At 43.2% G+C, this 16,054-nt stretch overlaps 2 protein-coding genes across 2 annotated transcripts; both read right to left on the reverse strand.

Annotated features, from left to right (window-relative positions):
* Positions 1–4: 4 nt before the first annotated feature.
* On the reverse strand, positions 5–10,078 carry LOC142886359 (uncharacterized). The gene is made up of 27 exons (XM_076023436.1): positions 9,993–10,078; positions 9,732–9,884; positions 9,437–9,648; positions 9,222–9,325; positions 8,954–9,135; positions 8,676–8,863; positions 8,365–8,456; positions 8,145–8,275; positions 7,827–7,951; positions 7,541–7,667; positions 7,192–7,383; positions 6,874–7,044; positions 6,307–6,456; positions 6,183–6,232; positions 5,952–6,084; positions 5,752–5,834; positions 5,553–5,679; positions 5,271–5,461; positions 4,659–4,749; positions 4,393–4,513; positions 4,099–4,280; positions 3,841–3,996; positions 3,608–3,741; positions 3,387–3,514; positions 2,739–2,833; positions 2,137–2,407; positions 5–1,645 (listed from the first exon to the last, which is right to left on the reverse strand). Exons 2-27 carry the CDS (start codon positions 9,732–9,734, stop codon positions 1,545–1,547), a joined length of 3,540 nt encoding a protein of 1,179 aa, XP_075879551.1. The 5' UTR covers positions 9,735–9,884; positions 9,993–10,078; the 3' UTR covers positions 5–1,544.
* A 238-nt stretch (positions 10,079–10,316) lies between these two features.
* Positions 10,317–13,540, reverse strand: LOC142886167 (uncharacterized). The gene is made up of 12 exons (XM_076023132.1): positions 13,399–13,540; positions 13,104–13,315; positions 12,889–12,992; positions 12,684–12,802; positions 12,410–12,577; positions 12,095–12,294; positions 11,883–11,995; positions 11,599–11,705; positions 11,145–11,321; positions 10,780–10,988; positions 10,583–10,677; positions 10,317–10,336 (listed from the first exon to the last, which is right to left on the reverse strand). Exons 1-12 carry the CDS (start codon positions 13,399–13,401, stop codon positions 10,317–10,319), a joined length of 1,527 nt encoding a protein of 508 aa, XP_075879247.1. The 5' UTR covers positions 13,402–13,540.
* Positions 13,541–16,054: the final 2,514 nt, after the last annotated feature.

Raw genomic sequence — 16,054 nt, forward strand, 5'->3', positions numbered from 1 at the left:
AAAAAAACAAAACAGGGACAGGAACAACAACGACACCAAACGACTCCACTGAACAATGGTTTGCTTATTGTCAACATGTTAAGGAGGATTATTCTTGCTTTCTATTACTTCCATTCTGTTGTTATCTAAAACGTGTCCTCACAGAGTGTAGTTTTTGGTGGCCTTAGTTACTGAAGTCTTAGCTGTGATTTAAATGCAACGGAAACCAGTTTGACTAGTTTTGCGTGACTATGTCACCTATGTGATGGCGATGTGATGCATTGGTGTGATTCTGTCTGGATTCTCGAGCACAGAAGCGGCCATCCTCGTCGCCAAAAATGTGGTATTGTATCTTGCAATTGTAAAAGTAAAGAGAGTAGCCGGAGTATAGCTTAAATTCGACTTCTTTTATTCTCCTCTTTCCTTCACCTTCTCACACCTTCCCGTCATCCCCAGAGATCACCCAGTGCCCTCTATGGCAACATATTATAATAACAACGACACAACAGAGCCGTGGTGTCATATGAGTGTATTATGAGACGTATTCGTTTAGGGTAGAATAATTATGACGTCACTGATGGCCTAGGCGTGAAATGTACGGCCAGCGTACATAATATAATGTATGGATTTTTGTGCGGCAAAATGGTGACTGGTAATAATTGTTGGTAGTAATGTGTTGGTACTGAGGGATAATGTAAACATTTGAGACACTTTGGTCGAGCAACTTACTGGAACTCTTCCTGTCTTTGGGCACTGTGCAGGTTGCACTCGTTGCCTGAGGGCTTCAGTGCAGGTACCGGGAGAGCGAGTGAGAGTAGGATCGTACCGTTTGCGAGGGATGGGGATTTTCATTTTAATAATATGAATTTTATCATGAATTTCTTATGTATGAACTGCAAATTTGACCTTTTTTTTTGACATTATCTGAGCTTGTCTAAAATGAATTAAAAATGTAAAACATTAATCTTTCAACACAACTTGATGTATAACTGAGTTTAATTTTGGGGGGTGCTGAAGCACCTCCCAAAATAGGGCTGGTGTCCCACGTGCCCTCCTGTGAGCCCTTTTACAGCCATCAATTTTTATATTGCGGTCTATGGGGAAAATGCTTTTTGAGTCGCATGGATTTTTTAAAAAAAATCTACAGTACCTTGAGTAGCCACTGGAGGAAAAAAAACAACTGCTGCTCTGCCATATTGGTCATCCAGTATCCATACAATAAATCCATATTAGGGACTTGTCGCCCAATCTTCGATAGGAACGGAAAGTACTGAGTGAAAATGGATGTTCAAATAGTATGATAGGAATAATACAATTGTATTTGTGCATGATTACGGTACTTTATTGCTTTATTGCATTCATTTTTTGCTTTTGAATCAACAGTCACTTTATTTATGATTATGAAGCTGGTATACTACTATTTTAATGTAGAAGAGAAATTTGTGTTAATGACAGTAAGTAGTTTCACAATGATGTAAAATACAACACAACATTGGCTTTTTGATTATTTTGATTATAGGAAGGAAACGGTTACAATGCTAAAGCAAAATCAAAAGAAAGGCTGTTCACAGGAACATCTGCAGCACTGCTGTCAGTAGAGTCACCAGGAATACAGAAGTTGAGTATTTTCCAAGTTCTGCTCTGCCAGTTGTGGTGTTCTCTGTGCCTACACAACCAAGCACAAAAGCGGGCTCATTATTCATGCTGTGTACAAATCCTGATATTTGAAGAAAACACAGTAAAGTAAAAGTTTTATCGAGGAAACACAAATTAAAAGGAATCTCATGAAGAGAGATAAGTTCTGATCTCAAACATTTATATAAAGATGCCACTGATGTCAAAATCAGCTGTACATGTAAAACAAACTGTGCCACCAGCATACCCTAGCATGATTACAGTAATTTGTCACTCCTATTCATCACATATTCTTTCATGCTTCTACCTCTGTTCATTTTACAATAGCCATGTAATGGTAGGAATGCACAAAAGCATAAATATATCACAGCTTTGACTTTTGGGGAGTATTTTTTATATCTGACACAACTTGATTTAGTAAACACTATAGAAGGTTAATTTTTTTGCCTCATGCCCTTTATATAATATGCCTATTATAAAAGGATAATGTAATGAATGTGAGCAGGAAGTGTGGATGCCTACCTTGTGTTCCCGATCCAGTTACACTGCCGTCAGAGCTGCTGGAACTGAGTGGAGCCTGGGTTGATGCAGATGCAGTGCTTTCAGAGCTGCTGGAGCTGAGTGGAGCCTGGGTCGATGTCATTCTGGTGGTAATCAGGCCCAGACCAAGCCTGTTCAGGTCTTCCTGCGTTTGCAAGTTGATCCAGTTCCGAATTTCAGACGTATTTTGAAACATATTCAGATCCGGCAGGCTGCGACCCATAAGCTGTCTCATATTTTCCACAGTTAGACCCTTTGATTTTTCAGAAAAACAAAAGATGCAATATTTTCAGTAATCAACAACAGAGGATACTGCGTCATGTTATGTTCTTGTACAGACACTTGTTATGTGTATGTCATACCATCAAGTGTCATTAAGAACCAAATCACAAACAATACTTACTTTTTTGAAATATGTTTGTTAATTATAACTGTTTTTAAAACAGTATATATAACTCAAACATAAGCTCTTTGCAACAAAAATGAGAAAAAACAATAGCCACCTCACAGTAAACCACTCATTTTCAGAAAAAAAAAAAATCTATTTCCACAGTAGTCAAAATAAATCACTTAAGAATCCTTACATTGATCACACTGGAATTCAAAGTCTGCAAAGTGCCTGCATCCATGCTGATATTTTGAGTGGAAAGCGCAACAATATCAGAGAGTGGGGCCCCTCCTACCAAAGTGCAAAGAAAAAGAAATGGATATCAAATGGCATGTTAATAAATACAATTATATTTTTCAGAGAAGATATTTTCTAACCCTTACCCATTAAACCTGTCTACATGAGAGCACTTGACCAAACATATTACATTGCATATAACATTATCAACTGATTTGCATTCAACAGAAAAGCTGATCTCACGAAGCCAGGAAATGAAAACTCTTTCTACACGTGAACAAACTAAGATACGTCACGTTTGATAACATTTGTGCAAATCGAACTCTGATGCATTTTTCAATACATGTTTTTTCACTTCTATATATACGTCTATTTATACAAAAAAATTCTCTCTTCCTAATTATTTAGTAAAAAATAAATACATACATAAATAAACAAATCTCAGTTTTTATGATTTTAAACAAATTATGGGTGTGTGGACTAGAGGAGGACCAAAACAATAATAGATAACACATTTCTGGGATTGTTCCAAACAGTGTGAGAGTGTGACCATTCACCCCCTGCAATTTGCTGTTTATCTGGGGACACAGAAGTTATTTTTTCTTACCCAAATAGTTTGCTATTAAATTGAAGAAGCTGTTGGCACTTTGTGAGCTAAAGGACATGTTCGCAATCTCATAGAGGACCTGCTTCTGCTCATATGAACATGCCATCAGGTTCAGAGGCTTGACATTTCTGAGACGAGAAAGAAGGGAAGCAAACAACACATTTAATCCAAGTCACCACTCAAGGTGCTCTTGAGTTGCACAGCAACATGTTTCTACCCACTTGATACTGTCCACAGTGATGGTCCTCAGGGTGCTGGTGTCTAGACTGCAGATGTTGGAATCAATGCTGTTCAGTTCAGTGCTGCCCAGGGAGTTTCCAGTCGTGTTTAGGTATTTGGTGATGATCGCTTTGCTCTACAAGGCATTTGGAAAAACACTTAAAGCTGACAAAATGTAAAAAAGGAAAAAAAAAAAAAAAAAAAAAAAAGGCAACCTTCGTAACACTGCACATACGTTTTCTGCCTCCCACGGTCCATTAATAGCATCCATGAGTGCTGTCAGGGTGTCCACTGTGGTGATGTTCCACTTGGAGATGTCTTCTAGTGATGCCGTACGGGACACTGATCCAAGCAGCCGAACGTTGCTGTCAGAAACACCAGCGGGGAACACCTAAGAGAAAACGCAAAATGGATGTCTAGATCCATAGACACAACAGATCCATGGAAGTCCATACTCTTCTGCCACCACACACTACACACAATCGACCTTTACCTGGTTGAGCTTCTGCAGGATGATTTTCTGATAGTCGTTGTCGTCTACTTTCTCGCAGATGGAGTAGAGGTTCTGCTCCAGCACATTGAGGTCCAAGCAGAGGTCAAACTGTGTCCGGTCGTAGCCAAAGGGGAAGGATCCGTCATTAATGGTCACTTGGGTGATGTTTCCCACTGTGCAGCCTTCAGGGTCAATTGCCAGTAGAGTAGAGAGTCACATGAGACACCCGTCAGCTTCACGAGCCTTAAACTTCCTAAACAATAGGTGTCAAAGAAAAAGCTCTTTCTTCTTTACCTGCTCCCCGATTTACCCTGGTAGGTCTGAGCTGCCTAAACAGCTTCTTCAGCTTCCTCTTTGCTGTCCTGTTTCTTCGAAGTTGGGGCATAAAGTTTTTTAAAAATCCACTCCTCATTTTCTGCAAAGAAATCATTTTTGAATTTTAGAAACGGCTTTCAGGTACTAGTATTTTTTTTTTTTTTACAAAGTATCAGATAACCATGAGCATAAATTATCATTTGATCTCTTTCTGTACAGACTTGTTAGTCTTATCAAACACATACATGACTGAATAAGCTCCAGAATTTGCTCGTCAAGTACAGAGGCAGGATCCCCAGGTCCTCCAGTGTTTGCTTGTTCCATGTGCTGACATTTCTGCAAAAAATCGTACAAATTTGGTTTAAAAAAAAAAAAAAAAAGCAAAAATCATTGCATTTAATCTTCAATCAAATACGATACTGTCTCAGAGGGCGGAAGCAACACGTCGCTTTGGTCCAAATCGTGCTTATCTGGTCTGGGTTGGGTTATTATTGTTTAAACTGCAGCTTGAATGGCTTCTTAAGTCATGAAATAAATCCATTTTTCAGGGCCACTGAGTAAACAAACTTTCAGGTTTGAATTCTCACAAATCCATATTGAAAAGGCCCAAATAAAATAATTTTCCAGCAGGTCAGAAAATGAAATGGACCAAACAGAGAAAGAGGCAGGAGCTAAAAACCAGGGCTTAGTCTGGAGCTGCTGCCTGTAAATGCTGGCAGCCGCTGCACGGATGATGCAGTGTGGTCATTTCCTCTTTAAAATAAATGCCTTATACAACACTGCAGATCTGATTAACTCTCGTGGATGTGTTTAACATTCCACTTGACGTGTCACAGCACTTAAATGGATCGTCATACCCGTACTGCGTGGTCCCAGACAGCAGCAGTGTCTCCATGGCAGCCACCTGGCCATCAGAAAAGTCTTTGCAGGCTTTGAGTTTCTCCAGAATGGATGGGTCAGATTCCTGGATGTAGGGGGCATTCAGCGTGCAGGCCATGTTCCCCAGAACCTCCACATCATCTCTACTCAGTTTGACACCACTGATGCCCTGAATATTGAAAGAGATTCATTCATTCAGCGTCCAAACAGTGGCCAACGTTAGAGATTTTTTTCTAATAAATGTGTTCAATGTAACTCACCAAGCAGTCCTTGGCTTCATTGAGCAGCAGTGCGTTTTTGTTCAAAATGCTAGAGGCCACGGTGAAGTCGGCTTTACCCAGTGCAATGAAGTAGGACCTGCAGTTGACTCGCTCCACATTTTGGTTGCTGTAAATCACAGACAGAAAATATGTTTGCTTGTCCTGGAGTCTTGGAGAGCAAAGAAAGGTTGAGACTCACTTGAAGTAGAGAAGCAATTCGGCAGGATATTCTGTGAAGTTCTTGGACAGGTTATCACTGAGCAGGCTGTACATGCAGGTTAGCTGCAGAAGAAGAGTTCCATACATAAAAGGTGTGTTTTAATTCTGGTAGACAAGAGACAAGTGACTATATTAAGGAAATTAGAAGTCTATTTTCAAATGCGCTCGACTTAATTTCACCTGTGACTCCTTTAGCTCGACCTTTGCCCTAAATCTTCTTGGCCTACAGGCCCGGACCATCTGCCGAATCCTTCTCCTCGACATTCTTTGGACTGATGAGCACGTGAAACCTTGCATCATAGATGGTGAGAGCCTGCAGGGAGGGAAGGAAAATTTATACCGCCAACGAATCAAGGAAACTATCAAATACATTTCATGAGGAAAGCTTAGTCGGAGGACTTTGCCACTTACTGCTCAGGTTCGATGTTGCCTTCGCCGAACAGGCCAAAAAACATTGGAGCCTGGGAAAGTAGACGTAGTTGTGTCATTTGACACGTCAGCACAAACACCTGAAACACTCTGGAAACGTACTGACCTGAACTCTCGTCCATCGTTTTTGGTTGATCTTGCTCAAATCCACTGTCCCATGGTCAGAGAATCCAAGAAGGGAGGGGGGGATCTTAGTTGTCATGATGTCAGGGACATTTGCCAGAAGACTGGCTGGACTTGAATCCACAGTAATTATCTATGTGCAAAAAGATGACAGCATTTTCTTTTTTTTCTGAATAAATTTATGAAATCAAGTTTACATCATCCCAGAATATATAATATTATACGAAAGGAAACTGTGGTGCCTACTTAAGGACTTACAAATGATGTAATGTAACTGTAAACACAATGACTGATACACTCATGGTAAAATTAAGTGAATGCTCTTTTTTTATTATTTATTTTCTTAAACTTTACCAAAAAGTTTAAAACATCTACTCCTCAATTTATTTCACAAATAAGGGACCACTGTATGAAGAAGAATACAAATACCATAAAAGCCAAACCATAAAATAGCAATTTAGACCTCATGGAGGCCCCCTAGTGGCTGCAGAGCCATTCAGTCTGTTTATTTTTATGGTAAAATGTAGATTGAAAATTTTGCTCTTTTTACCCGTCTGACAAATGTCTGTTGGAGAGCCTCTGGGGCTGCCTGTATGGTGCTGACAAAGGCATTGTTCTGAGCAATGCTGATAAGCTCATCAGCTGGGATATTTTGCAGAGACTGTGAAGGGAGCCCATGAACAAGTGTCCCAAGAGATAGCAGAGAGGATGAACTGCGGATCTGTTGGATACAACGACAAGATTAAATGCATACGTAAATACATTATTTACAAAACCAAAGAAAAAGTAAACCCATAATATTCTTGGGTAAATTATTTCATTTGCCACCTACATAGCGACCACATTCTGTTCACACTAAAGCATTTACCTGAATGCCCATGGTTTGGATGATTGTGCTGGACTGCTGCAGGTTCCAGTTTCTGACAACGCTCAGAATGGACAGAGAGGAAACCAGAACTGATTTGATCTGGCCAATGGTCAGGCCAGTGCTGGCACTGCCAAGGGTGGCAAGCATCTGCAGTGTGATGGTCTGGGTGTTAGAGGCCACAGCAGCAGAGACCTGTAGAATATGAAATGCAGAAAGTTATTTAAAACAACAACAACAACAACAACAAAACAAAACAAAACAAAAAACCTGTTACAATTGAGACTTTAAAAGACTTTCTGTTGTTGTTTTTTTAAATAGTAGAATCAGAATCAGTTATGGGAGCTGATACCTCAGTGTTTGATGATCCATTGCAGAACTTAGTGAGTTTATGTAAGATGAGGATGTTATCATTTTCACTCAGTGAGGAATATGCAGAACTCGGTACTTCAGGGGAGCAAAGCAAAAAGCCTGGAAGTCTAAATTAAATTAGAGAGACACTTATGCCACTGTGTAGAAACCATCAGAAAACACATTTTCCATAACGCAGTGAATAAGGAACATTTCACGTCTGAATAATCCTCATCCCTATTAAAAAAGTAAATTCATTTGAACAAGTAAGGAGTTGATTTACTCACCTCAAAGCGCTGAAGGTTGGACTAAATTCAAAGAGTTTTGTCAGGTAGAAGTTAGTTACATTTTCGGATATAGCTGTGTTGTTGAAAAGATCCAAGTTGTCTTGGTTTACCAAAAACTCTCCAATCTTTAACAAAGAAAGATAAACAGAATGTGTAAGTCAAATACATTAACATGTTTTTCTTTTATGTATTTGTTTGAAGAAAAAAATAAATAAAACATAAAAGACTGAAACAAAACCATGAAAAATGACTTCTCAAACATAATTAATACACTTGGCTTTCTAAACGAGAAAGCTGATTTAGTGACAAAGGACATACTTGACTGATGGACACAAAGGAGGCCAGGTCATCCAGGGTCATGAAAGTCACAAAACTACTAATGTAATTGGCGAACCAAGCAGTGGAATTAAGTTCTGGATCGCTAGCATTGTAGCATCTGGCTCCAGGGCCTGTGGGCAGAAATTGGAAACCCATCTCTGTTAAACACAAGCAATACACATGCATTAAACATTATATAGTGCTGAAAAATGACACATACCAGCACTGAGGTAGGCCCGGATGGTGCTGTAAAAGTCACTCCTTCCAAACTCAGAGGTGTTGAATGTGAAGTTATTTCCCATGAAGAACACCCTTTTTTGAAGAAATCAGGACAGAATTGTATGTCAAAGGAAGCACATCAATGACATGAGAAACAAATCCTAGTTATCTAGTAGTAGCCTTTGACAGTTTAATCATGGCAACTGCTCTTTGTAATCAAGTTGTCGATGACTCATCTCTGAGAAACATTGATGACTCGAAAAACTGAGGACCTGGTCATTGAAATTATGCCTCGAATGAAAAGAGGCTTACAGTTTTTGAAAGGCGAAACACGAAGCGTTCTGCACTTCATTGGAGCTGATGAGGTTTCTGTTGAGGAATTGCAAAAAGGTCCTCAAACGATGGTCGAACCAGAGATCGGCCTCAGATCTGCTGGTACTGCTGAGTGCCAGAGGCCAGAAGCATGGGAGGATTTTAATCTTCAGATCATCTGGGACCATCTGCTGATTGCAAACAAATGTTTAGGAATATACCGTAAAGTTGCAGTTATTAAGAATGTGAAAAAATGGTCATTCTGAGGTTGGACGCACATTTTGAAAGAAGTCATGGGTGTTGTTGAGAAATCGAATGAGAGTGCAGAATTCAGAGACATTTTGGTTCAAGTTGGAATTGAGGGCCAGCAAATCCTCCAGTGTTGCAAATTTAGAGAAACTGCCAAGGTTTGCCTGAATCCACTCTGTACTGGACATGTTGCGAGAGACGCAGCCAGGCTCTGCAAAGAAGGGAAAGCTTTCAGTTAGCTGGGGCCACCACTGCTGTCCACTCTCTGTTAAAACCAGCCAGGACACCAGCCCTTACCTGATGAGTCATTTCTGGAAAGAAAGGCTCTCATGAAATGTGTAAAAACTGCCCGCTGTCTCTCTCTGTCCATCAATGCCATTTGGCTGTCGAGTGCCTGGACACTGGACATAAAGAGGAAGCCTTTCAATTTCAATTTCACAGCAACCGATAAAATATGTGGCTTTCACTCCAGCCACGGGAAGAAACATACAGTATCCCCTATGTCTGCTTACACAGTCTGGTACGTCTGGCAGCTGAAGTTCTTGGTGCTGAGGCAGAAGAGGAAGTTGGAGGATGAAGAGGCCAGAAACGGACGAATCTTGACATGGAACACCTTGCGGACAAAGGTGTCGTCCTGCACCTGAGCCTGAGTGAAATTGGCCAATGTCACTTCTGCCAAAGCCTCGAGAGCATTCGAAAGGGAATCGCTGCTGGTGTTGGGTGCCTAGAATTGGAAACACTCAATTTACCGTCCACAAAATGCACATACGCAAGTGTCCATTGTGTTTGAGCGTGACATGGATCTACCATTGTGGCGAATGATTGGAGCGCCTGCTCAAGTACTGGAGATGCCTTTTGGAAGAGAAGCTTCCAGACGGCCACTGGGGCTGGCTGTTGACTCTCCGCCGGGGAACAGTTGAGCAGTGTGACCAAGTTGTTTGGTGTAAAATTGGCCGCCGTCTTTGAAATGACAAGTACACGAGAAATACAGTTGAAGAAGGTCCATTGGGAGGTGGTTCCTAGTACGTTTTCTAAATCAGGTTCTCAGTGTTGACTGGGAAATCTTACCAAAGAACAGGCGACCGCAGTGATGGTAAAGTTGCACAGTGCCTCTGAGGAATGGTTATTTGCCAGAGTTGCCTGGAGCTGCTGTGCACTGCGAAAACAGCAGAGAAAAAAAAATAAATACCATGACTTTGACACAGCCGATGGAGCAACTCATTAAAAACTGAGCATTTGATTTAAATGAGGTGGCACCAACCTGCTGACGCCAGAACAGATGAGGTCCTCTGTGGAAGTAAGAAATGTGTTATGTGACAGTTGTTGGACACCGGGCAAAGAATTTGTAAAAAAAAATACAATGAGAATGCCTCGCAAGCATTGGCCTTACCATCAACTGAGCTTTGCTGGCACTGCAGACAAACACATTAGGATAAGAGGTCTCAAAGGCCAAAAGAAAATGGACCAATCTTGGATCCCGCAAAGTTGACAAAAGTACGTGCACAGATACAAATGAACTTACCTCAGAGGAGGGTGGAATTGAACAAGCTGCAGAAGAGAGAGTAGTAATAAATACCTGGCGTTAGGTCAACTGTTCATCGTGTTGCAGTTTTGGTCAATTGTGCAACACTTTGTCCGAGGAATGTTGCGCCACATACCTGAATACGCATTTTGGAGTGCCTCTATGCCTGCCCTCAGATTGTGTGAAAGGTGCAGCGGCAGTGATTGCAAACTTTGCTCCAGGCCGCCCAGTCTGAAAGTCAATGGGCAACCTTAGCGTGGACTCTGCACACTCAAATTTACATCAGGCAGCACAACAATCTGCGTATGTGGACTTGCTAGTAACATTTCTCACATTGCCGCGTAGGATTCACAGCTGATGTTGCGTGGAATGAAGTCCACGCTGACAGGACCGAAGCTTGGCAGCAGTGTGAACAAATACCATTTGAACCAGAGAGCAAATTCAGCTGACTGGAAGCGTTGAAAGTCCTGAGCAAGAGCTGCCAAGGTCACGTTCAACATTGCGTCTCGCACTCCCACGTTTTCCAGGAAGGTGATGTTCCTCTGGTGATGCAAAAGAATCCTGTTTTAATTTTGCGGCCACAAATCTCCCTTCTGACTTCATTTCAGAGAGAAAACATTCATGACGGCACATCCACGTGGACATCAAACACTGCCTTCTGTCATGAAAGTAGGACAGTCATCAAACCAAGTAGTCACCCGATCACTGATGTTTGCAAATTCCTGGAAAAATTCCTCAAGTTGGCCATCATCCTGGCGCTCTGTCAGGCCTGTTAAGACTTCCCTCGCTATGGTCTCGTTCACATAAGCAGGGCTGTTTGTATCCAAAAGCAACGCCGCTGTCTGAGATGGTGTCAGCTGATTCAGAACAGCCACCTGATGACACAAACAAAGACATGTCAGCTGCCCTCCTCTCTGGCACTGCGATTCTTTTCACCCTCGTCAATTGTCCAAGTATAGGCTCCAGCAGAGCCCCGTGACCCTGAGTTCAGGATTAAGCCGGTATTGAGGATGGATGGATGGATGGATGGATGGATGGATGGATGGATGGATGGATGGAGGATGGATGGATGGATGGATGGAAATTGTCCCAGTTTGGACTCTTGTGTACCAAGAACATACACATGGCCAGACAGTGACTTGGATGACTTACCCCAGAAATGTTAAAGCCTGTGAGGTCAGCGTACGATAGATTCTGGGAAAATGCAGCAAAGTTTTGTTGAAGCCATTCAGCGTCACTCTCATTTTCCAGTCTGCAACCTGTAGTCCGTAGAGGAAGAGTTTGACATTTGGTAGGAGCAAGGACCGTTTGCCACCGAAAGCCATGGTGCAAGTTGTTGTCAGTGTCACCTCAGCAAATCTTTGCGCAACTTGAGGTTCACAATGTGCAACTGGCACAAGTTAGAATGAGCTGGAAGAAAAGTACTTCAACACTACCTGGACGGTTGCCAGTGGATGCAGGATTGTTGAGATATTGCAGCATAACTGATGCAAGGTTTTGTCGTCTCTGTGGCGTCATCGCTGGACTGACTGTGGTCAACCCAGACACCCTGCAGCAGCAACAACAACAAGCACATTTTCTTAGCTTCTGATGACTGCTTTGTCCTTTGGTCGGGTAAAATGTGCCACGCTCATGATGTTTTACTCACACAATGCGGTAATTTGTGCAGTTTAGGTAAGAGGTTGTGCTTGAAAGCATCTTCGCGGTGAAACTGGAAAGCAGGGGAATCAGTCTTTGACGGAAACAGAGACGCCACAGATTCGGAGTGAAAACAGAGAAACTCCTTCTGATGACGGTAAAGGTCCTGTTCATCAGGCGGTCTCTCACGACAGGTGGGAAATCAGGGACCTGCCAAAGGTCAGCAAGATAGGAGTTTGCCTCACAGGTCCATGGAAACGCCTGTATGTTTCCCACGACACAAGATCTCGGCTGTCATTCTTTCCCCAGTGTCAGGTTACTCTACCGTTTCATTTGCTGACAGTTGTTCCAGAAATTGGTCCACATTTTGGAAAGCATCTTTCCCCTCAAGTACGTCAAAGATCTGGTCGATTTGTTCAGTGTCCAGATTGAGCCCTGAGCTCAGTGTCAACTGTGCCAGCTGAGTAGGCACCAGCAATGTCAACGCTTCAGCCTGAAAAAGGGAATGACGATGACATAAGTTAGCAGTTAGCAAGGACACGTGAGAGACGGAGTAAGACGGGTCTCCTTAGGAAGAGACTACTGCAGTCAAAACGTACGCTGGAGAAGTTGGAATTGAGGGCCAGCAAATCCTCCAGTGTTGCAAATTTAGAGAAACTGCCAAGGTTTGCCTGAATCCACTCTGTACTGGACATGTTGCGAGAGACGCAGCCAGGCTCTGCAAAGAAGGGAAAGCTTTCAGTTAGCTGGGGCCACCACTGCTGTCCACTCTCTGTTAAAACCAGCCAGGACACCAGCCCTTACCTGATGAGTCATTTCTGGAAAGAAAGGCTCTCATGAAATGTGTAAAAACTGCCCGCTGTCTCTCTCTGTCCATCAATGCCATTTGGCTGTCGAGTGCCTGGACACTGGACATAAAGAGGAAGCCTTTCAATTTCAATTTCACAGCAACCGATAAAATATGTGGCTTTCACTCCAGCCACGGGAAGAAACATACAGTATCCCCTATGTCTGCTTACACAGTCTGGTACGTCTGGCAGCTGAAGTTCTTGGTGCTGAGGCAGAAGAGGAAGTTGGAGGATGAAGAGGCCAGAAACGGACGAATCTTGACATGGAACACCTTGCGGACAAAGGTGTCGTCCTGCACCTGAGCCTGAGTGAAATTGGCCAATGTCACTTCTGCCAAAGCCTCGAGAGCATTCGAAAGGGAATCGCTGCTGGTGTTGGGTGCCTAGAATTGGAAACACTCAATTTACCGTCCACAAAATGCACACATGCAAGTGTCCATTGTGTTTGAGCGTGACATGGATCTACCATTGTGGCGAATGATTGGAGCGCCTGCTCAAGTACTGGAGATGCCTTTTGGAAGAGAAGCTTCCAGACGGCCACTGGGGCTGGCTGTTGACTCTCCGCCGGGGAACAGTTGAGCAGTGTGATCAAGTTGTTTGGTGTAAAATTGGCCGCCGTCTTTGAAATGACAAGTACACGACAAATACAGTTGAAGAAGGTCCATTGGGAGGTGGTTCCTAGTACGTTTTCTAAATCAGGTTCTCAGTGTTGACTGGGGAATCTTACCAAAGAACAGGCGACTGCAGTGATGGTAAAGTTGCACAGTGCCTCTGAGGAATGGTTATTTGCCAGAGTTGCCTGGAGCTGCTGTGCACTGCGAAAACAGCAGAGAAAAAAAAATAAATACCATGACTTTGACACAGCCGATGGAGCAACTCATTAAAAACTGAGCATTTGATGAAAATGAGGTGGCACCAACCTGCTGACGCCAGAACAGATGAGGTCCTCTGTGGAAGTAAGAAATGTGTTATGTGACAGTTGTTGGACACCGGGCAAAGAATTTTTTAAAAAAATACAATGAGAATTCCTCGCAAGCATTGGCCTTACCATCAACTGAGCTTTGCTGGCACTGCAGACAAACACATTAGGATAAGAGGTCTCAAAGGCCAAAAGAAAATGGACCAATCTTGGATCCCGCAAAGTTGACAAAACTACGTGCACAGATACAAATGAACTTACCTCAGAGGAGGGTGGAATTGAACAAGCTGCAGAAGAGAGAGTAGTAATAAATACCTGGCGTTAGGTCAACTGTTCATCATGTTGCAGTTTTGGTCAATTGTGCAACACTTTGTCCGAGGAATGTTGCGCCACATACCTGAATACGCATTTTGGAGTGCCTCTATGCCTGCCCTCAGATTGTGTGAAAGGTGCAGCGGCAGTGATTGCAAACTTTGCTCCAGGCCGCCCAGTCTGAAAGTCAATGGGCAACCTTAGCGTGGACTCTGCACACTCAAATTTACATCAGGCAGCACAACAATCTGCGTATGTGGACTTGCTAGTAACATTTCTCACATTGCCGCGTAGGATTCACAGCTGATGTTGCGTGGAATGAAGTCCACGCTGACAGGACCGAAGCTTGGCAGCAGTGTGAACAAATACCATTTGAACCAGAGAGCAAATTCAGCTGACTGGAAGCGTTGAAAGTCCTGAGCAAGAGCTGCCAAGGTCACGTTCAACATTGCGTCTCGCACTCCCACGTTTTCCAGGAAGGTGATGTTCCTCTGGTGATGCAAAAGAATCCTGTTTTAATTTTGCGGCCACAAATCTCCCTTCTGACTTCATTTCAGAGAGAAAACATTCATGACGGCACATCCACGTGGACATCAAACACTGCCTTCTGTCATGAAAGTAGGACAGTCATCAAACCAAGTAGTCAACCGATCACTGATGTTTGCAAATTCCTGGAAAAATTCCTCAAGTTGGCCATCATCCTGGCGCTCTGTCAGGCCTGTTAAGACTTCCCTCGCTATGGTCTCGTTCACATAAGCAGGGCTGTTTGTATCCAAAAGCAACGCCGCTGTCTGAGATGGTGTCAGCTGATTCAGAACAGCCACCTGATGACACAAACAAAGACATGTCAGCTGCCCTCCTCTCTGGCACTGCGATTCTTTTCACCCTCGTCAATTGTCCAAGTATAGTCTCCAGCAGAGCCCCGTGACCCTGAGTTCAGGATTAAGCCGGTATTGAGGATGGATGGATGGATGGATGGATGGATGGATGGATGGATGGATGGATGGATGGAGGATGGATGGATGGATGGATGGAAATTGTCCCAGTTTGGACTCTTGTGTACCAAGAACATACACATGGCCAGACAGTGACTTGGATGACTTACCCCAGAAATGTTAAAGCCTGTGAGGTCAGCGTACGATAGATTCTGGGAAAATGCAGCAAAGTTTTGTTGAAGCCATTCAGCGTCACTCTCATTTTCCAGTCTGCAACCTGTAGTCCGTAGAGGAAGAGTTTGACATTTGGTAGGAGCAAGGACCGTTTGCCACCGAAAGCCATGGTGCAAGTTGTTGTCAGTGTCACCTCAGCAAATCTTTGCGCAACTTGAGGTTCACAATGTGCAACTGGCACAAGTTAGAATGAGCTGGAAGAAAAGTACTTCAACACTACCTGGACGGTTGCCAGTGGATGCAGGATTGTTGAGATATTGCAGCATAACTGATGCAAGGTTTTGTCGTCTCTGTGGCGTCATCGCTGGACTGACTGTGGTCAACCCAGACACCCTGCAGCAGCAACAACAACAAGCACATTTTCTTAGCTTCTGATGACTGCTTTGTCCTTTGGTCGGGTAAAATGTGCCACGCTCATGATGTTTTACTCACACAATGCGGTAATTTGTGCAGTTTAGGTAAGAGGTTGTGCTTGAAAGCATCTTCGCGGTGAAACTGGAAAGCAGGGGAATCAGTCTTTGACGGAAACAGAGACGCCACAGATTCGGAGTGAAGCCAGAGAAACTCCTTCTGATGACGGTAAAGGTCCTGTTCATCAGGCGGTCTCTCACGACAGGTGGGAAATCAGGGACCTGCCAAAGGTCAGCAAGATAGGAGTTTGCCTCACAGGTCCATGGAAACGCCTGTATGTTTCCCACGACACAAGATCTCGGCTGTCATTC

The sequence above is a fragment of the Nelusetta ayraudi genome, unplaced genomic scaffold (genome assembly GCF_046127955.1).
Source record: "Nelusetta ayraudi isolate G7.1 ecotype Tasmania unplaced genomic scaffold, CSIRO-AGI_Nayr_v1 ptg000015l, whole genome shotgun sequence".
NCBI lineage: Eukaryota > Metazoa > Chordata > Actinopteri > Tetraodontiformes > Monacanthidae > Nelusetta > Nelusetta ayraudi.